This window comes from Symsagittifera roscoffensis, chromosome 1 (assembly GCF_963678635.1).
Source record: "Symsagittifera roscoffensis chromosome 1, txSymRosc1.1, whole genome shotgun sequence".
Lineage (NCBI taxonomy): Eukaryota > Metazoa > Xenacoelomorpha > Acoela > Convolutidae > Symsagittifera > Symsagittifera roscoffensis.
This window is the reverse complement of record NC_087062.1, coordinates 34,313,460-34,340,336: the sequence shown is the minus strand read 5'-3', so window position 1 is coordinate 34,340,336 and position 26,877 is coordinate 34,313,460. Positions and strand designations below refer to the sequence as shown.

The 26,877-nt window shown below is 36.8% G+C and overlaps 1 protein-coding gene across 1 annotated transcript in view; it reads right to left on the bottom strand.

Annotated features, from left to right (window-relative positions):
- LOC134843319 (eukaryotic translation initiation factor 3 subunit B-like) overlaps positions 1-26,877 on the bottom strand; it is a 48,500-nt gene that overhangs the window by 2,509 nt on the left and 19,114 nt on the right. Inside the window, exons 3-10 of the mRNA XM_063859601.1 lie at positions 25,621-25,816; positions 25,262-25,439; positions 15,998-16,141; positions 14,062-14,412; positions 12,481-12,823; positions 12,084-12,285; positions 8,123-8,282; positions 7,465-7,668 (exon numbers count right to left, since the gene is read on the bottom strand). Of these exons, the coding sequence (XP_063715671.1) occupies positions 7,465-7,668; positions 8,123-8,282; positions 12,084-12,285; positions 12,481-12,823; positions 14,062-14,412; positions 15,998-16,141; positions 25,262-25,439; positions 25,621-25,816 (1,778 nt within the window). The remainder of the gene's footprint in view (positions 1-7,464; positions 7,669-8,122; positions 8,283-12,083; positions 12,286-12,480; positions 12,824-14,061; positions 14,413-15,997; positions 16,142-25,261; positions 25,440-25,620; positions 25,817-26,877) is intronic.

The window sequence follows — 26,877 nt, the reverse complement described above, 5'->3', positions numbered from 1 at the left end:
TCTGATGAACTGGGCGCCGAAGTAGTAGTAGGGACTGTCGTAGTAGGTGGTAACGTTGTGCTATGCAGCTGAGTAAGTGATGCCGAAGGCTTGAAAAATTTGACCGGCGGCGAATCCGAAGAAGTCTAAGCTCGCTCTGTGACAGGAGTAGATTCTCGAACCACCTGAGGGTTGCTAGACCCAGAAGAACCTTCACTAGAAGAACCCACAGTCAGGTCGACCACTATCGGGTCAGACAAGATCGGGTTATTTGGCCGTTGTTCTATCATCATCGGTTGGGACCTGGGAGCAGCCCTCTTGACAACACTAGCAGATGTCGAGGCAGGTAGACGATCACCTCATGTGTTTTGGCCAACTGAAATGTCATTACGACAGTTTGGCTTAAGGCAAATATGATTTTTCCGATAGATTTCCCTTTATCAGTGACGTAGGTATGATCCGTTATGAGTAATCTTGAACTTCGCGGTTTTAAATAAAAGTTTTCCCGATTGTCTAACAATGATTTTTCTAAAGAATTTAACCCGCTTAGGATCATTCAAAAGAAGTTTTTCCAATTTAATTGTTTTGGTAGGACGACGAGCCTGCTGAGTGGGATTTTTCCGTTGACTATTAGGAAGTGCCGGGGGCGTCGGGCTGGTCACATGTTCATAAAATCTCAAAGTATTTCGGGTGAGGCCGACTAGACAACTCCTTGAGTACCAGCTTGCCGCTTTCAGCTTGAAAGTTTCTTTTACACAGGGACCACGTATTGGCTGCCCGCGCAAGATCCGCTTAAGCCTTGTAGGGCTCACTATCAGTGATGTTGCGATCCAACGAGAACATCGGCTTGAAGCGGGGAGTAATAGTAGGACTAGCGCTGCCTCTCGGAACCACTTTGGCACAATCCCTGCTGTAATCTTGACTGGCAATCTCATCCTACGTTAGGAGGTTACGTTCAAGTCCTTGAGCTCAAGTAGCATGTTAAATAACATTATAAAACGCTTGAGACCACTCAGTGTTCGGTTTTCTTCAAAATGAAGCTCGAAAGGCAATTTTTTTAAGCACTGCGTATTTGCTTTTACGTATATCGTCAACAATTTGTTGAACCGTTGATTTCAAGTTATTAAAACTAGCATCAAGTTTTCCTGTACCCAATTTACGTTTAATCGTTTGTATCGAACGCTCAACCAAACCACTACCTCGATGATCTCCAACTGGGGAGAAAATATGAACGATGCCTCTTCTAGCACAATTATGTTTCACTAAATCATTCTTAAACCTAGACCCATGATCAATCCTATTCGATTGCGGCAAGCCACGGATACCTATATAAGAATCAAGGAATTTAACGACTTTTTTGGCTCCCGTTGTTTCCGTGATAAGAACAGAAGGAAACTTAGAAAAGCGGTCAATAGCAACTAGATGAAAGATCTTATTGCCCTTTTCATCCAAGATAGGACCAGCAAAATCTAACTGAAGTTGTTGATTAGAACCCGACAACTTAGGAAGAGAGTGCGCCGTGTTAAATGTCTTCGTAGGTTAAAATTTTTTACCAAACAACGGGCAATCGCGGCACTTCTTGCAGGTATCAACAATTTGTCGATTTAGAAATGGCCACCAAATGTATTCCGAGGCCTATATCATCGCCTCCTGGCCCAGTTGAGAGCGATGCAGCCTGGCAAGAACATCCTTCCTCAAGGGCTCCGGGATTGCGAGTTCGTTGCCTAGTATCACACATTCGTTGACCACCGCAGCTTTAGTCCAGAACTGGGCCATGTATGGTCCTATTTTGTTAAATGTAGTAGCATCTTTGTTTATAATGGCACGCTTCATAGGACCAAGAAACCTATCTTCCTCTGTTAACTCCGCCAGAAGATCCGCATTAAAGAGGTCCGGTAAGCCCACTATGTCCTTTTTAGATATAGAGAGCACCGGTTTACCTCCGTTGACGGCGAAGACTCCAAGCTTAGAGGCTGCTTGTAACCTCCCTGGTTTGGACAAACGGCACCTCCGCATCGCTTCCAACAACTGAGCATGCACTTCCTTTCGAGAGTTGATCCGTGCAGCAACCAACCGGGTTCTAGCGCCCCGCTCTCTTGTACTGTTGTGCTGGCGAATCTGATCAATTCCGGACACCCTACCTATCTGGCGAGATTGTAGCGGGGGCGAGGGCTTGGACGAGAGAAGTTTTCGGACGAGAGGTGAATTGATGGGAAAATTTTCCACAAAAGTTAACAAATCTGTCTGTTCGGCCGTCGAATTGAGTATAGTATTTGAGTGATTAGAGACATTAGAAAGAATATTATTAGAATCATTCATATCGTTAACAGGCGGTTGCGTTTAATTCATCATAAAAAGATATGACTTAAATTTTTTGAAATTTGTAGAGATAGCATGAATTGAGAACTGTTTTGTGAAGTTTCAGGTCTGAGACAATGCTCTTGAGCGAGAGTTTCGTGATTTCGAGTTTTAATTAGCATACTGGTATTTGAATGGTCAGCTCGAACAGAGCATAACTCATCGCCCTCTATCGATGAGGAATTAGATTGGCAAATTTGCATAAGGCGATTTGATTGGTTAAGCCGCTGAGTAATTTTATCAACGCCCCCTACCGGAAAATGACGATAAACTGGCGGAATGTAGCAATCCCTCATTACAGATGCGACGCCCTCTTGAGGTCGAGATCTAACCCTCCGCTCTGATAAACCAGCGGAATTGATAAAATTTACAGCTTTATTAAAAGCCTCAATAGATTTAACTACAAAAAGTTCATCGTATTGAGAAGGTTGAGGAGCAGGAAAAGTAGAATAACATGACAAGTAATCGACAATGCCTAACAAAACCCCAGGAACATGTATGACTTTAAAATCGAAAGGTAACAACCTATCAGCCCATCTAGACAGACAAGACTGATATGACTTGTTATTATAGTTTTCATTTGAAGTGCAGATTATAGCTTTATGGTCAGCTAGTATTTGGTTTTCGAACGATTTCCTAATAAGTATGTTCGAAAATGCTCGCAGGCCCAAACGATTGCCAACAGTTCTAATTCATTTGTACTGTACTTCCCTTCTGCATTATTAAGGAACCGTGAAGCGAAAACAAATGGTGCCCAAACATCAGGTTCGATTTCTTGCTCGAGGCCAGCGCCTAATCCATTACGACTAGCATCGCATTTAATTCGGGATTTCTTAAGAAGAGTTATAATGAAAGAGACTGGGAATTTTAGCAATCAGATTAATGATATTCTTAAATGCAAATTCTTGTTCCTCCCCCCACATGAAGGACTGGCTATTACAAGATTTTAGCGATGGCCGAAAATGCACTGTGTGGATGTGTAGATCAGGGACAAACCGTTGCAAATGATTCAGTGTACCCATAAACGAACGTAACTGCTTTAACGATTTCGGAGGCTTGAGTGATTGAATTGCTTCAATTTTCGAAAATTTAGGAGAGTAAGCTTCCTCATTGATTTCGTAACCCAACCAAGTTAACTGATTAACCGAAAACTCACACTTACTGAATTTCAGAGCCCAGCCTCAGTGTCGAGTCTTTTCATCACCGCCTCTACAAGCACATTGTGGCCTTCAACATCTCCTTTCGTGACCACCAGGATGTCGCCCATATAACAAATGACACCCTAAGCCATGTAAGGTACAGTCCATTGCCTTCCGGAACTCGGTTGGCATATCGGTTAAGCCGTAAAATCCAGTTTTAAATCTGTACGTCCCCGTTGCTTTGCCACACAAAATGTTAAAGTTGCAATGACTACTAGTAACTGACGACAAAGGCAACTGACTAAAAGCGTACTTCAAGTCCAATCAGGTGAACCAAACTTCCCCAGGAACATCTTTGGTAATGACTTGAGCCACAGAATCATTAAGTTCGTGCATATTCGGCATCTGGTAGTTATTTTTCTAGATTTGTGCATTCATCGGTTTGGCCTTAAGAGCGAGTTCAATTGAAGCATGTATCCTTCTTAGCAGTCAACACAATGTGTGCAAAAAAATGATCAGTCGTACACTTATCCAGTTTCTAAATGTGACCATTCTCCACTAAAGTCTTGATTTCACCCGCGACTCTCTCCTGAATGTGTATCGGAACTTTACGACCTTTTACTTGCCGAGGAATAAGAGAAACTTTGAAGTTAGTACAAACTTTGTGGTTCTTCGATCTACCCAGACGATTAAATACATGAGCGTACCGTTTTAAAAAATACGTTTTCCAGTACTCCGATATTGGATCATGCGACGTTTTTTCAAGATGAATGAGTTCAGCCCGCAATTGGGTAGTCACCACCCCCAACTTCTCATGAAGGTCCAGACCCAGCAGATTGCGTGTTTGGTTTTCAGAAATGAGAAAAGTAGCATCTTCAACCTTCTAACAATTAGAAGAGATAGGAACCTTGATCGAGCCCAATAAACGAATTGGACGTTTATTATAGTCCACATAAGTGGTTTTCTTTGGGTGCCTCGCAACATCCCGAAAGTCAATGGACGGACTTCGTTGCAATAAAGGGTTGAAAGAACGTTTGTTGAGAAACTAGACCGGGTTTCCGGTATCAACTGTCGAATTAAAAAAACTAGGGCCTGACCGGAATTGAATGCTGAGGCTCCTGGGTTTACCTCCAGCTGATTTGAGTACATCAATGCTGTTGATTATCACTACATCTTCTACTTGGAAGACGCCATACTCCGGTTGTCCGAATCGCAATCATAGTCAACATCTATGAAGTTACAATCTACTGAGGGGCTGGGCGTTGCCTCTTCTTCCTGAACCAAGTTCACCCTCCGCTTTGACGAGTTACAACACTTCGCGAAATGCCCACTTTTTTTACAGAGGTATCACGTAATTTCCCGAGCTGGACAAGACTTTGTGTGGTCTAGACTGAAAGGATTACCGCAAAAGTAACATGATTTTTTGCCTTCGTTACCTTGGTTACTTTGACGAATCGCTTGCTTCTGAGGACCATTGCGTTTTCCTCTAGACTGCTGAATAGAAAAAGCTGGTTCTTGTTTGACTTTAATGGTATTCGAATACTGATTATGAGGAAGTAGCTTCTGAAATTGAGCTGACGTGCTTGCTCCCTTCTAACATTCCAACGCAAGTTTAAAAGTGTTATCTAAATCCGTCATGGCTTTGATGAGCTGTTGTTCGACGTCAACATCACGAACTCATCCAATAAAAAGGTCTTTGAGAATCTCCCTCTCTTGAGCATTTGGTCAATTGCATAAAGCAACCTGAGCACTCCTCAGCCGAGCATAGAAAGATGGTCGTTCTCTAGCATAAAGAAAGTGTTATACAGCTTAGTCCGTTCGACTGTGTAATCACGTTCCACTTTAAAAAACGTTTCACAGTTAATGTGAAAATCCCTGAATGACGTAACACTAAAATCTGACGTGGAAACGAGTCCGCAAATCGCCTCTGGCCTTCATTACCCAGCGAGAAAAACAACCAGGATTTTAATCTAGCCTCCTCATGATAGAACCAGTTTTGACTTAACCCTGGACCTTTTCTCCTACGCTCAGTGTTCAACTCGTTCACTATTCGGACAGCTGCTTAATCCCTGAGGACTCGAGCATTGGCCTCCGATGAATCTTCCCCAGTGCCAACAGTTTTTGGTTTCGGAGGAGGTTCATCAATCATCTCCACGGGCGCGGCAAGAAAGTCGTGTGGGTTAAAGTTATCTTTGAGTCCGAAAAACTGGCCAACCCACGACTCTCACATAAACGGTGGGTTAATAGATGGTTTCACCCAGAAGGGAGTTATGCCTAACAGGACAGTCCTGTCTTCATTCACACGAACGGCTGACTGCGTCATGACATTTGCCGAGAAATACTAACTCAAAAACTTGGTTGTAAAGTGAAAAGTAAATTTGTTCTTAGTTAGATGGTTGGTTAAAAGGAATAGTTTAATCAGATACACGGTATCAATTTAACTTGAATAACATAATGACTTTCGACAGAGATTTATAAAAAGGAAAATGACAACATCAAACATCGATGAAGATAAAGTAGAGAGTGACCACGTTCAACGCGGCACTCAACATATGCCTCCGCTGACCTTGACCAAAGGTTAATAACATCACAAACTGCAGAGATACTGCAAAAAGAACACGTAAGGAACGAGGTACCGAATGTCACCTCATGACAGGGTCCTTTTTTTTATACTGTTTTTGCACTCAGTATTTGAATTTGCATCCAGATCTCAGTAAGGGTCAAAAAAGTCCAACTGTATTTGACTCCTGATTAGATGCAAAAGATTAGAAGTGATAATTATAATATGGTTTTCTTAGAGAATCTCCCGTTTAAACCCATGTAGGGACCCAAACAGCCTAAACTTTATTCGATAAAATAAAAAAAGACATCTCTAACAGTTTACATGGCAATGACCCTCAAAGCCCAGCTGTATAAAAGCAGCAACATTAAGCGTTTGATATCTAATATGAACAAGTTTTCTTGAAAAGTTTTCGTTTATGCTAATTTGGGCCATACAATTTCATCTTTGACACATGGAGGCAAATCTGGGCTTTTCACCGCTTGCGATACAAAAATGAATGACTACGATTGATTAAAATGAAAAAAATATCTACTACCTGCACCATTTGCGGAGCTTTCGTAAAGCTAGAATTTTCCAAAAAAATTTATGCGGTAACTAAGCTGACAAAAATAAGCATACAGAAAAAAATCTAAATTAGCCGACAATTTTCTGCTTGCGAAAACACAGGTCCCGACTGGAATCGAACTCCAGGAGTTTGTCGTCTCAAGCATGGGTGTTACAGCAACTGGAAGAAAACTGAACTTGCAAAAAAAGTCAGGCTACTGGAACTAAGTCGATAAAATAAACCGACGGACGATATAACGAGAAAGCGCAAAAACTGCAGTTCAAAAACCACCTCCCGGCCGGATTCGAACCACAAGCCTTTTACGTCTTAACGGATGCTACCTCTACGCCAGATATTTGATTGAAAATGAACTTATAAGAAAGCAAGTAAAACACTTCACGCGCGAATTTTGTGAACCAAATTGTTTACGGGAAAAAAGCCAAATAACCGGTTGCAATACCCTTGCTAGTCTCAAAGGCAAACACTTTCTGAAAGTGATAAACATAATGTTATTTCTCGGGACAAAACGATAGAAAAAAGCACCTGCATATTTTCATTTTATATCACTTCATGTTGTGATTAAAGTTCAAAAAAATACCGCTGTCTCAATATCGAGAAAAACTGATCTGATTATTTTCGAAGTTCAGAAGAAAAAAAAACTATTATCAGAAGCTGATATCAAAATTTTGGCTTGAACGTTATTTAAAATATAATAACCTAGCTCAATCGTCCTTTTCAGAAAAAAATATTTTGCGCTTCTTAAATTATTGATTATCTATTCTCACATCAAGTCTGCGCTACCTGATATCATTTTTTGTTTTAGGAAAAGGTCTTTGTAGTTTTTTTTCCAGTTGCTGTAGTAAATACAATGTCTCGCTCACCTTCGAAGTCTTGGACTGTGACATTTTGTCTTGTGTCTCGAACTTGTTTTGGTACTTCTTGAAGTTCTTCTTGATTTCGTCTTTCTGCTCCTGTGTCACATATCTAGGCGGTCTCGGTCTCCATGTGAACTGATACAGGGAGTCCATTCGGTTGTTTTGCAGTCTACGTCCTTGGAAAGTGAAAATCTCCACATGATTGTCGTGCTTAAATAAAAACAGTAATTTATTAAGAATAAAGCGTACCAAAAACCCATGCAACATCATCTGTTTCAACCCAAGCAACAATATATCGAAAAGAGCGTTGGTGAAGTGGTAACGTCTCCGCCTCTCAATCGAAAGGTCGGATGTTCGAGGCCCACCATGATCCGTGCTCGTTGCTTGAGGGTGAGGCAACACTACTCAGCCCAGATAAATCGTCTTAAATAAATCTTAAATACGACAACAATTATGGCTTTAGTAAAGTTTTGAAAGCAAGTCCACTTAACTCAAATACTGGTTTATATTAATTAGTCTTGAACAGCCTACTGGTCATACCAATTGAGTTTTTGTAAAACAACCGCAACCTAAAGAGCACTTTTATACTCTAACTGAGTTAGCATCAATAAATTTCAAACTGTTTGCTGAGTTCTGCAATCCGTCTAATTAAGAAAACACTGACCTTAGTGAAGAGACACCTGTTGTATGTTGCACAGTATCTTCCAGATGGATCCCACTCAAGACCATACATACCATAGTGCTCTGCCTTATTTGTAATTGCGACCGGATCTTGGTCTATGTCCAAAAACTCCAATGTTCCTGTGCTTGATGCCTGCTTGTTGCTGAAAACGAAAAAAAACTCCAGAAATGTCACAACAATTTTTAGAACCAGGAGCTCATACAACGCAGACAACTCTGATCTTTCGCCAAATGTCACGCCGAAAATCAAAATAACATAGCCGACATGGAGTTGGAAAAGTTTCAATGTAGTCAAGGAAATTGAAAGACAGATTTTTTCTAGTATTTTTCAACAACAAAAAAAATATCTCACGTTTAAGATCTTTGTGTTCAAAAATCTTTCGTATCAAAAAATTAACTCCATTCTGGAAACTGAGTCAATATTTGATTATATTATTACATCTAAAAAACTAAAATCTCTCGCAATTTGTATTTCTATAATTGGAGAGCGTAACTTGATTTCCTTTGAAAGAAAATGAATTTGAAAAGAAAACTAAAGCCAAACCGTGAAAGATCAAAGTTAAGCGTAAAAAACAGTTAAAAAAGACGTTTACCAGAAGAAAAAAAACGAACCTAGCCACAAAGATTGAAAAACAGTAATGAACGCAAGCAACCCATGACTTTCTGAAAAAATCCCAACTTTCAAATTTCAAAGAAAAAAATAGATGCCCTTTCAGCTCTTTGAATTTCTAGACCAATTATGATTGGCGCTCTTTTGATAACATAAACCCAACTAGAGAAAACTGGACCAATAGGTAAGGTTTTTATTCCGCTGGGAAATCTTAAGAATAAATTCCTCTTTCGAAACTAGAAACTGTTCGTTTTTTCGCGCAATTTCCACGCTCGAGAAAGCTATTTACGTCACTTTCGGCAGAGGAACTTCAATTGAACTCAAGAAGTGCATATATACCTAAGTGCATTCATAAATATATCAATATGTATGAATGCACATCTGTAGTTATTAGAGACTTTCAAGACTTTTCCTGAAAAAAAAATCAGCAAGACCTACATAAGAGTCTTAACTACTTTCATTACTCTTAAACAAAAACATTGCACAAAGACAGTTTTTAAGGAGCTCAAAAAAGCACAGAACCCGGATTGTTTCATATTTTCAATGAAAAATAACAATCACCAGCAATTTTTACGAAAATCTATATGATTGACTCATTATGAATGAAACTTAGATCAAGGGTGAACCTTTTTTTGACACCCTGGGTGGTAAATAGATAATACTTAAAACCGCGTTCAGAAATTTTGGTGAGAGATCATTCAGCCAAATTCAAAATTAGACAATTCAGTCAAAATGAGTCAGACAATTTGACCAAAGACTATTCACAGCTTTAAAACGTGCGCGGAAAAACTTATCACATGCAGCTAAACATCAAAGCTTTAATAACACGGCTTATAATCATTCCTTTCAAATACAAATGAAGCAAAAAAAACTAACAGAACCAAGAGAGCCTAAACATAATAAATTTTTACAACAATCATAGTATTTCAAAAATTAGAATAGTTGCTAAATAAAATTGAAACTCAACAAAAGACTGCACATTACTTAAAATTTAAACAATTTACATGAAAGCAGACGCGGAACTGAGATTTTTACAGGCGGTCAAAATGATATCAGTTAAACGGTTCAACACCCTTACCATGTAATGGCCACACAGTTACGCTGCTATTCTTATCATACCTTAGGCGGGGGAGGGTGCAACCGCCTATCAGGTTATTTGGGTAGTTGGTTGAAACTAAATTGAAACTTAATTTTCTTGAAAAAGATAAACTAATTGCGATTAAAACATTGTCCAACCAAAAACCAGTATCAAGTTTAACGCCTACTTTTTGCAGTTAGTTAGCACAGTTGCACAAGGAAAGTTGATTAATCTTAATTAGCAACTAGTTTTAACAATTTGTTTATTAGTATCTGAATCATTCTCGTTCATTCACTTTTACCAAAAAATGACGTATAAAACGGAATTCGTATTATCTGAAAGCGTAAAAAAGCATCTTTGTCTTAATGGTTATAGATACCGTGAAAAAAAACTTAAAAACGGCTTCATTAAATGGCAATATACATTCGGAAAAATCAGAGCAGTAGGGATTTTGAACTGACCTAAGCTAAGAAAAATTCGAGCTAAGAAATTTGCAAACGAAGTTCGAGAAAACGGCACAAACACTGATAACGCTTCCCGACAGATTGCCTTCAACGACTTCAAATTACTTCCTATTTATGCAGCGCCGACAATATCCAGTTACTCTGCGTCCCTTTGAAGTATAATGCGAATCACGCAACAAGCTTTAGAAACAATGCCACAACCAAAAAACCTTGAGAGCATCGACAAAACTCGGACGATGGAGTTTGAGTATTTGCAGTATTACCTGTGCTCGATTTGCTTTCTCAGTCCGCCAACTGCCATTGCGACGGAAATTTTTCAGTGGCACCAGATGTCTTCTACCAAGTTTATACTATACATGGTGTGATCGAAAACACCTATACCCTTGATTAACGCTCTGCTGCCCAACAGGGCTCATGACACGTATGACAAACTTTTTTGCTCCTTAGAGCAATTCAGAAAAAAAAAGAAGTAATTGATAATGAAGCCGCTGTTCGCCACGCCATCATAAAAAAAAGCCTGATACAGGAAATCAATTCTGATTTTTTTTCCACCTGTGCCAGGCAGCATGGCGCAACGCCATTAAGAAAAACAGCTTGATACAGAAAATCAATTCTGATTTTTCTCCACCTGGGCCAGGCAGTATGGCGCAATGTACAAATACTTGGATTTACGCGCAGTTACCACGACGATGATGAGTGTCGCCTGAAAGTCAAAAAATGATTTATTTGGCATTCCTTCCCTTTGACGATGTAACGTTTGCATTTGAAGATCTCCGAAAAAGATCCTTCAGAGGAATTTCATAGTATATCGGACTACTCTGAAGACACCGATATTGGTGCCTGTCGAGGAAACACGCGTCAAAACAAAGTTTGACATTGCCAATTGGAACGTTTTTAATCGGTGCTCAGCGGAGAACCTCGTACGAATAATGCAGTGGAGGCATCGAATGGCAAATTCAAAAAAAATTCATGTCGACAAAGCACCAAGCCCTCATCAAGCTCATTTAAGGTTTCAAAGATGAGCAAAAGAAGCTAAAATTACTGTCCAGACTAATGGCCTGTGATATTATCAGAAAATCGAAACATAAATATTCAATCGCCAATTCAAAACTCATGCACAACGCAAGAAATGACAATCGAGACTATATAAAGGAGAATTTAAAACTTTGTACCTTTAATGCACATATATCCAAGAATTTTAAGCATAGAACATTTGTTTTGATACTTGAAATTTTTTTGTTAGAGTTGAAAGCCTTCTGATTCTAATCAAATTAACCAAGTTTATTTTTTCTCTTGATCTAGTCTCTTTAATCTAATTTGGTCGAAATGTCTAATTTGGTCGAAATGTCTGAGTTTTTTGGCTGAACTTTCTGTATTTCAAATTGGCTGAATTGTCTCTGCGCCGCTAGAAAAGTTTGACTTTAGACCACTTTTCAAATTCGAGCTCTTGTTTCAGTGCCATTTGATCTTTGACACTTACGAGCGTAATTTACCCTATTTGATAAATGAATTCGAAAATAAACCTCCAAAATATTAGTTTGAGCATATTACGTAGAAAAAAAACCTTCGAAGTAATGAGCGAACACTGATTTTGTTCAATAATACTTCATCAGGACAAATTAACTTGTGGTAGTGATGGTATTTATGGAGAGCGTCTCAGTCGTTTCACCTTCACAGCACAACGGTAAAGAAGGCGATGATTCCGTAAAAGGTATCATGGGGAATGAAAAGTGCTAACTATAAGTGAACCAAATTAAAAGGAATATTATGAGAGTAAATCCAAACTACTTACTTTTTAAGCACAGCTAAGACTGCGTATCGGCCAATTGAACTGAAAGCCACAAAATTAGCTTGTGTTTCGATACTGCCAATCTGGCGAATGCCATCTCCTTTTTGTACACTGAACACGCAAGCGGTTGTTCTCGGATTTTCTCCGACCAGGGCGATAAACCGTGCTGTGTCTGTGGGTTCCCATGCAAATTGTTGAATCGGTTCTAAACAATAACTCGTGAATTGTAATTAGTTACACTGTGAAGAACTAGCTGGCCGATTGCATTTTGATATAATCAATCAAACTCGTGAATGATATTTGATCTTGAAGATCATATTTCATTTTTTAATCTACGATTTAAGTAAAATTAGATAAATTAACTCGTGATGAATACTTGATTCATCGCAAGAATTCATACCTTTAATTTCTTGCAAGTCAACTGGGATTTCTTTTGCTCCAAAGGCGAACACATGTAAAAAATGGTTCACTCCTTTTTTGCCTCTCAGATCACTCTGCACGCAACAGTAATCCCCCATCGGATGCCAGTGAAAATGTATGCAGTTAACAAAGAACATGGACTTAGAACAGAGGTCGCGTCTGCTGGGAACTTCAATGACCGATACTTTATCCGGCACGTCTTTGAGCGAATCTTCCTTCTTCACTGTTCGTATCCAGCAGATGAAGTAATTGCCACTCGGTGACCACTCGAAGCTTTGTATTCCTGGTATTTTGAAACTTTGCTTATCCAAAAGACCGAAAGTCTAAAACAGCCAACAGACAGTTGGAAAAGAGTACATGAACGTACGGGAAAAAAACTGGCTTGTTTTTTTTGGATATATAGCCAAGATACAGTTAGAAAACAGTCATTGAAATCAGAAAAAAAGTACACTCTATTAAACTTTCAATTTTTGATTTAAATCACTTGCCAGTTGTTTTTCCAATTCTGAAAATGCCAGTTTTAACCATTTGCCATGAGGTTTCTATGGGAGTGAACACTTTTTTGAATCAGCGGAGTAGTATAAACTGATCATGCGATGTGAAACATTTTCAACGAGTAAATTTCATTGTTGTGTGATAACTTTCCTTAGCTCTTTTGTTTCGTATTATTTCACACCATTGGAGAAACCTAATACACATGGTGAAAACTGGCATTTTTAGACCAGGAAATAACTGTGAAAAAATGCAAATCAAAAATTGAAATCTTCAGAGATTGTAGTTTAGATTATTTGCTGGAGGTCGATCTAAAAACTTTGGTGAAACTCCCAATAAATGTCCAATATGGACCTTGACAAAAAGACGTTTTTGAGAAAAACAACGTAAATTTGTGTTTAATTTTGTTCACTAGTGTAACAAAAGAAATGAACTGAACTTGAAAAAAAATCTTAAGTCAAAGCGCGAAACTCAAATTTGAGCGTGAACAAAATTTAAGACATTTTCCTGAAAAAAAGATATCACGAACTAAATAAGAATCTTCACCACGTTCATCAACTCCAAATAGAATTTAAATACTTGAGATAATTATCCATCTCTTGCGATAATAAATCCATCTCATCAAATAATATACAAAAGTTTTTGACAAAAGGAGATATTTTTTACAACTGTTGGGTCTTGGTTGTCTATTTCCAACTTGTTGCATTTACAAGAAATGTGGGAGCATTTACAAATTCTTGGCCAAAGAAATCCGTAATGTGACAACTCGCAAGAAAAGGCAACTCGCATTAAAAGACAACTCGCAACATACTCACCGCCGCACTCGCGCCAACGTGTTGCGAGCTTGCCAACAGAGGGTAGGACTTTATACAATTTAGAGCCGGTTATAGCCGCGACGCGCGCCCACCGACGCCCTTAAACCGAGAATATAAAGTATAAGCTTGAAAAATTGCGAGTTGTCTCTTTCCTTAAATTTTGCGAGTTGTCTTTTCTTGCGAGTTGCCGCGGTACCCAAGAAAACTAGCCTTATTCGAATTTGATGGAAATCTTGATTCATGAAGTATCTAACCGGTGTTTCATAAACTTGCAATATTCCATCTCCCTTCTTGGCCACGTACTTCTCGTCATGCGACCACTTGAAGAAGGGCAAAGAGTCCATTTGAGTCACTTGAAACCTCCTTTTCTCCGCCCCACTCAAAATCTCCCATATTATGCACTCCCCTGGTCTGTCATACATCGGGTTCTTCAAAGTTATCAGGTAGGTCTCGCACGGTGAGAACGAGATGAAATCGATGCCATCGTGCTTGAAGCGCATGATCTTCTCGAAATTCGAATTTCCCCAAAGAGCTGCACCCTTGTTGTGCATGGACGCCAAGTATGCTCCTCTGGGTGACCATAGAACTGTAGCTTCTGTCCAATTCTAAAATTTAGTCATAGAATCTAGTGCTGATTTAAATTATCCGTACAAAACGAAAAAAACTTGAAAATTAATACGCGTTTCTCTCAAATTGGTTTAGGATTAGACAAAAAGTGAATTTAACAAAAATTGCTTTGAATTTCATCAGAATTAATATGGTGCAATTTTTCGCGGAAATTCTCAACCAAAAATTTACATTTTGGTTTTTTTTTCAATTAATCAAGAATTACGCTAAAACTAATTTGTTAATTGACACGGCCCAACAAAGTTCCAGAAAGTTTAAATCTCCAAAAAATTTGGATAAATTGTTTAAAATTTGTTTTTAAGCAAAGATTTTGGGTTTTATATAGTAAAAATCACATTTCTTGACTATCAAGCAAAAATATTTTCTCTTATACAGGTTTTTGGAGATTTAACCCTTCTAGAACTTTGTTGGGCTGTCTAAGAGGCTTCTTGTGATATGTATTTCTCATCAATTAACAAAGTAGTATTAGAGTAAAATTCTTGATTAATTGAAAAAAGCCAAAATGACCCATTTTTGGACTAAATTTTGGCTGAGAGTTTTGGAGAAAAAACTAAACCATATTAATTCTGGTGAAATTCTAAGCAATTTTTGTTCTTTCACTTTTTGTCTAATCTTAACCAAATTTGAGGAAACACGCGTTTGAAATTTCCAAGTTTGTTCGTTTAATTTAAATCAGGGATCAATTGAGCAATCCCCCCCCCCCCCAAAAAGCCATTCTCGCGTGGGGTGGGGGGGGGGGGGGTGGGGAGATAGCTCAATAGGTACTTCAGACATGTTTATAACCACTTGAAAATAGTTTGAATGATATGATATGAACGAGATTCTCCAACGAATATGGAACGCCAACTTTTACAATATCAAAGCTCAAAAATTACATTCAGAGTGAAAGCAAAATCAATAAAACTGAGGCACATAAAGCGACTTTTTTCTGTCCTAAATGAAAAAAGAAGCTATTGCGTACAATAGTAAGGTGCTGAAGAGCTTTTTTGGTATTCAGATACAAGTTCAGAGCACCAAGCCTGATACTCGTTTTCCTCAATGAGAGGCAAGAGTCGCCCAAACAACATTTTTACAAATTAATTTTTTTTTCTTCAATTTTTCGATTTTTTTCTTTTTCAAAATTTTTATCGATACTCATATAAAATTAACTTCAGTCAATCAATTGATTGCGTGCCATAAACACATCAACCATCTAATTGCGTTTGTTGGCGCCTTTTTGAGGTGTCTTAGTTTTTGCTTGGGGGGAGATAGCTCAATTGGTCAATACGGGGGGGATTGCTCAATTGATCCTAAATCAGCACTGTATTTCTTGTACACAGTACAATTCTCTGATCTTGCTAATAATTCCGCCGTAGGGCACCTTTCCTATCCACAAATTAAATGAGCTAATCCAACATATACGTCTTTTTAATTATTGATCTGAACGAATCCCATTTCCTTCTGCTACCAAGTTTCATGCTTATGCTCTGATTATCATACACATCGGAATACTACAAACGCAAATTGAGCTCAGTTGTTGGAACTTAAGTCGGAACCACTATGTCATATCAAGTAATTTGTTACCATTTTCTCCTGCAGGGTAATGGGCTGCGAGTAGTTATTCTGGATAACAGCCACTTGGTTCGTCTGTCTGTGCTCGTCGAAGTTGTATATCACGGCATAGTGGTCACGTGCTTGCTCGTCAAGAACCCATCCATATAAATCTCCCTAGAAAAGTCAGATCTTTTCCACTTTATTTGTATGAATAATTATAGAAAACAGTTTAAGTCCACTTCAATTCTTTAGAACATAACAAACTACCTCAATAATTGAAAGACGAAATTTTCAAGTTTGCCATAACCCACCAGCGGGATGAAATGAAAACAGAACGGGAATTCAAAATGCAGTTATTCTCAAAATATGCTGAAGTCGCCGACACAGTTTATTTGAATTAATTTTTCTTGAAGAAAAATTGCTTACGGCAACAAAAACTAGTTCCACTCTGCAAGACAATCGATCGTCTGGCAAGTACAACACAGAGCCGAAGCTGAGCTTTGCATCACTTGCAAAAATTAGCATAGCTTGCTAGCGAATAGGAAATAAGATGGGAACAATTCAGTCGACAAAGGATTTTTTTTAGGAAAAACACAAATTCAATTTCAGACAGGCGATGCTGAGCTTCGCACCACTTGCGATACAGAAAGGCACCGAATCATAAATCTAATTGAAAAAACACCACAAAACAATACTGAAAAAAACTAGTCGACATAACAAAAAAAACCAATGAAGCCGATAAAACGAAATTTAAAACACCGAGGCGAAGCTGCATTTCGGTCCACTTGCGATACACAAAACACGAAAACGCCAGGTCGAAAAAAATCGAAAAAAGTTGGAAAATGTCAAAAAAATAGATCTATTAGAACGAATCAGGCTAGTTTGAAACAAAAACATGCCAGACAAAAAAATGTGAAGCTAGCATCAGAACAAAATTTACCATGCGGCAACAAAGCCGAAAATACCTTAGCAGAAACCCTTCAAGCCAAAAACAAAATCAACAAGACTTAAGGCATAAAAAAATTAACAAGTCCTCCTCGCCCTCAGAGCACACAAAAACACAAAAACCTTTAATTGCTCACTAAATGAAACAATGAGGCCACCAGGCCGATACAATGTCCAAAACCTATTCAGCCGGAAAAAAAAACATATTAAAAAAACTGTTATGAAAAAAGTTATTGAGACACAAAATACAAACACACGCCCATAAAAGCTTTTTTCCGCTCGTCAAAGGACACAGAATGAGGCCACTAAGCCCATTTAGTCTGGGCCGAAACTTATCAGGCGGGGAAAAAACAAAAGAAAAAAAGAAAACGCAAAAAAAAATTATTGCCATGAAAAACTATGTCATAAAATCTAAGCTACTATAATGAAAATTGTTTACAGCAAAAATAAACGATTCTAAGCCGACACAACATAAACAGGCAAATATTAGGCCGACAGGTGTATTCGTTTGCACAAGACAACGTGTACCGATGACGCAAAAACTTTGAATCTATTATGAACTAAACCTAAATTTACTATTTCGAATCATTGTGTGAAATAAGTTACTTACGGGAAAAACTCTAGTACCCGATAGCAATACCCTTGTTATTTTAACTTTTAAAACATGAATCGGGAAAAATGAAAAAAAAAGATCGAAAAAACTAGATCTTATAAAAACCAATTTTCGTATTTCTCAGTAAAGTTTCATTTTAGGCAAAGATGCCAAACACTTGACATAGAGGCGAAACTTCGAAATCACTAGCTAGAACACAAAAAAAAAGCATCTCTAGAAAGTGCAAAAAGAAAAAATGGAAATAAGCCTCGAATTAGGAAAATTCGGCTAGGTTTAGGATTCGATCTGCGACCTACTGTAATCAGGAGATTTAGAGTCTCACGCACTAACTATTGAGCCACTCATGCTTAACCACCGACAAACACTATTCACGAACAAATCAGCTACATATGCTAATAAATTGCTACAAAATTAAGCAAAAGTGGCACCAAATACAAATAGATATTTGTGCAAATTATAATTAGGAAAAATATAACAAACTGAAGGCATCCACACTAATTTGATTGTAACAAATCGCAAAGTATAAAGCCACATTATGTTTAAATTATGCATTTCAAAAAACTGCAAGATATATTGAGTTAGAAAATTTCTGAAATCAAGTTTTATTGAGTTACGTTGTTTGAAACAAATAACTTGTTTCGGTTCATTTGAATAATTAAAAATGCATCAACTGTGTAACTTATTACTATTCGAATTTCAAAGCACATGCTATCAAAAAGCTGTAAAGATGCCCCAAAAGTGGCACCAATATTTGCGACTTATGTTAGGAAAAAAGGTTCTTAATAACACACTAAGCTGACTCTAGTCTAATAAGTAAATTAGCTACACGACGAAACAAAGGCGACAATCTTTGAGCAGACACAAGTGAAGAAAAAAAATCCCCTGAAATAACATTGAAGAACATTGCAATTGCAACTTCAATGAAAATTGCTTAAAGCATCAGCAACAGCAAATTTTTGGTTTTTTAATATATATACTACTTGCGATACAAAAAGCCACCGAATCTTTAAAAAAATTGACAAATAAAAAAAACAACACCCGAAACTTTCAAATGTTTCATTCAAACTGAAATTCATTTTGATAAAAACCTACGACAGAGCACAACAGCCAGTATTGCACTAGCTTTTAAAACTTTAGTGCAATTAAGTTGAAAATTACTTTAAAATATAACTTGCAAAAGTTGGAAAACTACAGCTTCAAAAACATCATCATTGCATCGGATGATGTTCATTAACAACCTTAAAAACCATTCGAAATCATTCACCGAACAAAACTGTTGTCATAAAAAAAATCATGAAGATTAAAAAGTTTTCACGACCCATCCATAATGAAGTAAATAATCGTATATGAATATATTTTGCCCTCCAAATCACTCAATAAGTTTTTAAAATGACAAAAAAACAATACGCAAAATAAGACTTGGTATATTTACACATTACCTTAGCTTTCAGTTAAGGTAGAGAACTTACTAAATTGGTACAAAACGCATGCTTAAAAAAACCAAGCCAATAAATCCTACAGGATAAAAAACTGAGCGTTTAAAAAAAAACGGAAAATGAACCGACTACAACCTGAAACAGTCTTTACCTAATTACTACTTAAATGATAGAAAATTTATTTGAATTTCTGGAATTTGAGCTTTTCAGAAATGCTTTTTACCATTACTACTAAAATGACCATTCTATGAGCAAAGTTGTTTGTGGAAAAACAATTCTACTACCCGATTGCAACACCCTTGCTCATCGCAAGAGTAAAAAGCATGAATTTAGAGAAACTTTTGAGTTTTTTTCAAAAATTCGGAATGTCATAACTTGAATCGATTAGCAACAAAAAATCTCAAAAATCACAACGAATTAAGACAAACACCTGCTGAGAACTAAATCCAATCAAAATAAGACGAAAAAAAAATTATCCGAAGAAAAAGCTGACGAATAAACTGTCGTCGATTTCATTTGTTTTTGATTTTGGAAAACTTTGGTAGTTTTAAAACGAAAAATTTTCAATACAATGACTTCTCTAAACTAGAAACAAAAGGCGAAAAAAAATTTCTTTCAAACTTAAAAAAATTCTTAAGTTTACGAGCAAAACATAAATGAAAATATTTTAAAAGTAATTTGCGATCTAATAGCACTTAAGGCCTCAAAAACTCGAATCTCTTCTTCGCAGATTCTATCGATCCTCATTAAAAGCGGTTAGAAAGCACTGAAAGCAAAATACTTAAGACAAAATAATAATCATTTGACGCAAGAACTGATTGAAAAAAAACGCCAAAAAATTGCGGTAAAACTAAGGACTACGATTACCTTCGCTTCTTCGAATACTTTGGAAAAACTTGATAAAACAGAATGCCGCTAAAAAAATCTCAAATAAAAGTTCGAATAAAACTTTATTAAAAAGAGATTAAACTTGAAAAAAACGCAAACTTTTTTAATGATATTTAACTTTTCACAAGCTCGGAGAAAAGATTTTAAAATTTCAAACATTCCTCGTCAAAGCTGAATCAATATCAAAAACGACCGGAAACAACTTAAAAACATAAGGTGTATCAGCCGACAGAAGTAAAGCCGACCCTTAAAAAGGCTTGAAAACAACTGAAAACGTTTTAAAAACTTTACAGAAAAATGTTGCAACCACCGCCTACAAAGCAAGCTGTAGCCCTAAAAAAGCAAATCAAATATGCATATTTGCAAACTTATCAGTTCGAACTTGCTTTGAAATGTATGATTCAATAAACAAAGGTTTTAACGGGAAAAAGTCTAGTAAACGATTGCAATGCCATTGCTTATCGCAAAGGCTCGAGAATTACAGCTAGCAGCATAAAATAAATAGGCTGTTGGTAATTACCAAGCAACCAATAAGCCAAAATTAGGTGAGAATACGCTTATTGATCTGTGAATATGAAAAACTGCCATACTAAATTGTTGTCGCACAAATTTTTATGACGATAGAGCGCGATTAAAATTTACAAAGGCAAGGCTTCGCAAATTTGCAAAATCTAGCAAGAAAGCGGCAAAAATTCGGATGCACAGAAACTTTAAAAAGGACACACTTCAAAATTTGCACGTAATAATTTGGAATGTATTAAGCTAAAGGCCATTACGCTCACTTTGCGTGTGATAAATTAATTATATTAAGCCAAACTCCCAATATATTATGCAATTCAAAATCTCGTATTAACTTGCCACCATTCAAACGTCGAAGCACATTTTACACAGATGCGAAGGGCAGCTTCGCAACAGTTGTGATACAATTAACACAATTCATTACAAGAAGTCAGTTTTTTAAAAATTAAGCAAAAAAATAACTTGAAAAAAGTCGAAAAAACGAAAAAAAAATTATCCGTATGTCTGTCATCGGATGAGGATACTAATCAGCCTTGACCATTGACACCAACAGCCTTGAGCATTGACACCAACAGCCTTGACACCAACTGAGCCAAAAACGAAAAGATTCCAACAAAATTGTGAGCGGTTAAAATAAAAAATTTAAAATAATCAATTTAAAATAAATTTTTTAAAAAATTTAGAATAATCAATTTTTGATCTTCGAAGGACAAAAAACTAAGCCGAAAAAACTTCCGCTTTATAAATCTTTATACAAAAACAAAACAAAGAAAACATTTCAAAAACTTCGTTTTCAAATATACTGAAGAAAACAAGTTCCGATTGAAACTCGCAGCCCAGAACTTCAGGTGCAAATACAACCCTTAAGTCTGAGGTTACCTCTCTCTGAGTGGAATTGCTCCTCGAAGTTGTTACGATTCAATAAAAAAACAAGTTCAATTTACAGATTTGTAACAAACATTTTTTACGGAAAAATAAAAGCTCGTTGCTCTCGGAAGTGTAACACAGAGGCACTGCGGAGCTTCACAACACTTGTGACACGATAAAAAAACATTGCATTACAAGATATTGATAGAAAAAAGAAAGAAGTTGTGTTTTTGGAAAATTGGCTGAAAAAATTAGCCGAAAATATATCTACAAAATTTACATATCTTGGCTTGGATGGTCTTAATAAATAACCTTTTAAAACCTTGAGAATCAAGGAAAAAGTGTCAGCTAAGGCGAAAAAACTAAACTGTGGTCATTAAAAAACTCAAGCATAAAATTTTCAAATCCAACTTCATACGAACCATCCCTCCTGGAACAGTCAAAATCATTTTAAAAAAATAAACCGCGGTACTACCCAAAATTAGTTGATTGACCACATAACGTAAGCCGAACCCGTTTAACCGACAAAGATAAATAATATAATTTAAAATCAGTTGGTAAATTTCCATAATACAGACAATTTTCATCTATAGTACTAGGAACCCATCAAAAGCTGGAGGTAGCTGTTTACCTTTTTCCAAATTTATAGCACTGATGCAGGATTAAATGGGTAAAACCAGAAAACTCTAAAAATTGGAAAACTCTAAATAAATATGAAATTTATTGAGAAATTGGAATGTTAACGAAGACAAACATTTTTTAAAACTTAAAGGCCTAGCGGCTTATGCACGGATTCTTGATTAAGGCCTCGATTGAACCATTGATATCAGATTCGGATGGGTTGTTTTCGAAAAAAAAAAGTCATTTCAAAAACCGGACAAGAAATAAAAACATTGACTTTTCGAGGGCCATAACTGTTTTGCAAAAAAACACTGGACATAGCTGCTTATACAAGGTTGCTTTTCTCAACTCTTTCTTTCTGTTAAACTCAAAGTCTCACATTAGTGAGGATAGTTTTCGATAAAAGTCAAAAGGTTTCCAAATGGGTAAAAAATCAATAACTTGAATTTTACGAATAGCATAAATTACTGTTGAAAAAATTTAGTCGTAACCGCTTATCAGAAAAGTCTCACAGCTCTTTCTTTTGATTGAACCCAAATGGGTAAAAAAAATCAGTAACTTGAATTTTACGAATAGCATAAATTACTGTTGAAAAATTTTAGTCGTAACCGCTTATCAGAAAAGTCTCGCAGCTCTTTCTTTTGATTGAACCCAAAATCTCAGATCACGAAGGGCAATTTTCGAGACAGAACAAAATTTCAAAAATCTCAAAACACAAATTTACCCAAAATCTCAGATTTGGGATGATAGTTTTTGAGATAAGTAAAAAAAAATTGCAAAAACGGTCAAAAACTTGAAATATTGACTTTGCCGAGGGCCATTTGTTTTTGTGTCATTTGGCGGTAAAAGCTATACAGGGAACCTTCACAAAGCTGCAGGGGAGCTTCCACAAACATTGACTTTTTTGAAGACCATAACTTTTCTGCAATAAAATTGGACGTGAGCACTAATCAGGAGTGCATCGCTCAACCCTTTCTTTTGATTGAACCCAAAATCTTAGATTTGGGATGGTAGTTTTCGAGACAAGTGAAAAAAAATGCAAAAAAAACGGCCAGAAAACCAAAAAATTTGACTTTAACAAGAGTGATAACTTTTTGTTTTAATAATCTGGGCATAAACTCTTATGCAGGAAGCTTCAGACAACCCTTTCAATCTCAGAATTGGGAGGGTAGTTTTTGCAAAAAGCCAAAACACAAAAAATGATGAATAAGTCACCACAATTATGACAATATTTATTTTGATTAAAAAAAGTTGGGCATGGCCTATAATGCAGGGGATCCTCCCGCAACTAGTTCTCTCCAATAACTTAAAACTTCAGATTTGGAAGGGTATTCACAGCGAAAAACGTCCAAAACGCACAGATTTGACGTTCCCGAGGGCCATAACAATCTTGTAAAAAAAATTGGGCCTAACTACTAATGTTGGGGAGCTTCACTCAACCAGTGCACTCGATTGAAGTGAAAGTCTTGGGAGCGTAGTTTTCAGGAAAATCAAAAGGATTGAAAAATGGTCAAAAATTACAAATTATGACTTCTCCTAAGGCCATAACTTTTTACGGAAAAAAAATAGGGCGTGCGCAGATTTTTCCACAACCTGATTTATTCATGGAACCAAAAATCGTAGATTTGGGAGGGTAGTTCCTCTCCAAGAACTTGGGCAAAAAAATTCCCCCCATTAACTTTTTTTAAGGCTGTAGAAAGTACGCTAAAAAGAGACAAGGCGTGAATGCAGGCATACAAGGTAGCCAGCCGTTTTTTCATTTAAACTACGTTTTTGCTATTCAAAAATTAGTGTTCGAGAAAATCTAAATTTTTTGCGAAAAAAGAAACATAGCCAATCGAAGATTGGAAAAGAGTAATGAACGCAAGGTAACTAAAAAAAACTGACTTGTTTTTTTTCAAAAACCTTAAACTTTTGAAATTCGAAGAAAAGAATAGATGGCCTTAAAGCTTTTTGAATTTGTAGAACAATTATTATGGACTTTTTTGCTAAATATAACCCAATTGAGAAAACTGGATCAATAGGCAAAACTTTTATTTTGCAGGAAAATCTGATAAATAATTTCCATCTTCGAAATTAGAAGTCGATCACGTTTTTCGTGACCTTTTTACTATTGCTGCTCTATAGTGGAGTTTCCCTTCCTTTTAACAAAAGAAGTGCACTGAATTTGAAAAAAAAGTTTTATGACTTTTTCTAAAAAAAAATCAGCAAGACCTATATCAGAGTACTCACTACGTTCATAACTCTTAAAAAACTTGGTCTCAAAAAACATATCACATACATTTACATAATACATGTTTTTATCAAACAGGGATAAACTAATAGAATCATAAAAAAAACCTACAATTTTAAAAATCTCCTTGAAAAGTGAATCAAATAAAACAAACTGCATTTGGAAAAAAACGTAAAATCAGCCGGCAAAAATTAGAATGAAAATCAAACGTCCGAAAAAAAATCAACATTTATTTTTAAAAAATTACAATTAATTACTACCTGAAATGAACTAAGAAGTTTCATTTGAACTTTCAGCAAATTGACCATGTTTAAGCAGCAGCAAAATTGAGCAGCAGAAATTATAAGGAAAGTTGTTAACAGGAAAAAAATCTAGTTCACGATTACAAGTCACGTGCTCTCGCAAGTGAAATTACACAGCGAATGCAGCTTACCGATTTTTTAAGTTCCACAAGAAGAAGCACTTTTATTTGCGACTTAGGTTGGGAAAAAATTGCACCGTACTAATAACAGTACACTGCGCCCGAGTAAAAGTACTAGTAGCACAACCAGGGGCGGATCTAGGATTTTCTCGAGGGGGAGGACGGATTTTCAAAAAAAAACTTTTTTCGGCCGATCAAATTGATTTTCTGAGCTCTCCCAAATCACTTGAAAGACGCTATTTTTACAAATTTTTCTGCGCGGCAGGCAAATTTTTGAAAAAACAGGCCAAAAAAGGTGTTTTTAGGCGCTTTTTGGACTATTTTCGGCGCGCGCTCTCCTCTCAAAGGCGCCTTTACAAAAAATTTAAGGGTCAGTCAGCCGAAATGGTACGAAGGGGGAACTTTTGGGTCGGCAGGGGGTAAAACCTCTGGAAAGGTCAGCGTCGTGCCGATCACCCCCCCCCCCCCCCCCCCCAAAAAAAAAAATCCGCTGGTTAGCACAAGGAGGCGAAGCGGAGATTCACGCCATTGAAGAAACATTGCAAACAAAACACGGAAAACCAGTTGAAGATAATCCTTAAACTGAACAAAAAAATAATTGACCGAACATGCTGATAGCAAGCGCAAAAATCCAAAATTTAGGAAATCAATTTCAAACCTTGTAAATTTTCAATTTACCGTTTTGTATACATTTATATCAAAACGCAGTTGCGCAATCTTTAGGCAGGTTGTAGAATAACAAGATACTAACGGGGTCTTTGAACTCCTGCTTCTCTGGAACAACTATTTCTTCTTCATTTGAACAGAACTCATCGATATCGGTTAGCTTCACAGTTGAAAAAATATGCTTCGAATCCAACTTGAAGTTTTGTAATCCTTTCAAAGCTGCTGCAGCTTGATCGGGTGTATTGTACTCAACAAAGGCAAACCTACGGTAAAGAAAGAAAGAATAAATTTCTCCGGTCACTCGTTACATAAATTTAGCAATTCAATGTTATAAGTAATTATTAAAATGAGACTCGGAGAGGATAGACAACGGGGAAATTAAAATATGGACTTTGAAGAAGCAATGCAAAAACCGATTTACAAACCACTTAAGCAAATACAAACCCTTTGGTTGAATTACTCTCATCCTGGGGAAAGTATATGTCCATCACCTCCCCATAGGTTTTGAAAGTTTTTGATAAAACCTTCTCTAGCTTCTCAAGTTTTTCTGGCGTCACTTTCGGCACATTGTCCACAATTATCACATTATCGTAGAGGTCTTTCTCTGAGGGCTTTCTGGAGTAAAAATCTTGCAGTAATTCTAAACAATAACACTAAGTTCACAGCAAGACTTACTCATAATGTAGACATCGTTGCTGTGCAATTATTCATTAGAGTCAATTCACTTCATTCGCGGCCAAAAAAAAAACATTTTTGATGGCCTTTTTTCATTATAGCTACCCAATTAAATTGGAGCCCTTCACATTAGGAAAATTAAAATCTACAGGGGAATTATTAATATTTTGACAAAAGGCTTTCAGATTTCTTCGCATTTTCAGTTGTTTTCAGAAACATTGGGAACACTTCAAACTAAGATTAAGGACTTAGTTAATCTATCTATCGATCTATCGATCTATCTATCTATCTATCTATCTATCTATCTATCTATCGATCTATCTATTGATCTATCTATCTAACATTCTATCTATCCTAACTATATATCTATCCTAACTATCTATCTGTCCTGTTTATCTATCCTAACTTTCGATCTATCCTAAATATCTATCTATCCCAACTATATATCTATCCTAACTATCTATCTATCCTGTTTATCTATCCTAACTTTCTATCTATCCAAACTATCTATCTATCCTTATTATCTATCTATCCTTACTTACTATCTATCTATCTATCTATCTATCTATCTATCTATCTATCTATCTATCTGTCCTAACTAACTATCTATCTATCCTAACTATCTACCTATCCTTACGATCTATCTCATTTGACACACGCTCAAGAACAGCATTTCATTTGACAGACGCTTAAGATACTGCTATGTTGTCATGTTAAAATTACACACAGGCGAATCTGAGCTTCGCATCAGCTGCGAAACAAAACGAGTGACTACGTTCCAAAAACGGGAAAGATAAATAAAAAAAAAACTTTTTTTGTTAAAAATTACAACAAAAACGCAAACTATCCGGAAAAAATACCTGTTGCCACGCAAATAACCTCTCATTAGCGAGAATATAAAACAGAGTTAAATGTCCTAAATTAAGATCAGTTGGCCCAGTGGTTTAGAACAAAGCTTAAAAAACTGACCAGACCGGTTCGGCGTAGGTTCGAGCCCCCAAAAAACCAATGTTTTTACCCGAACCC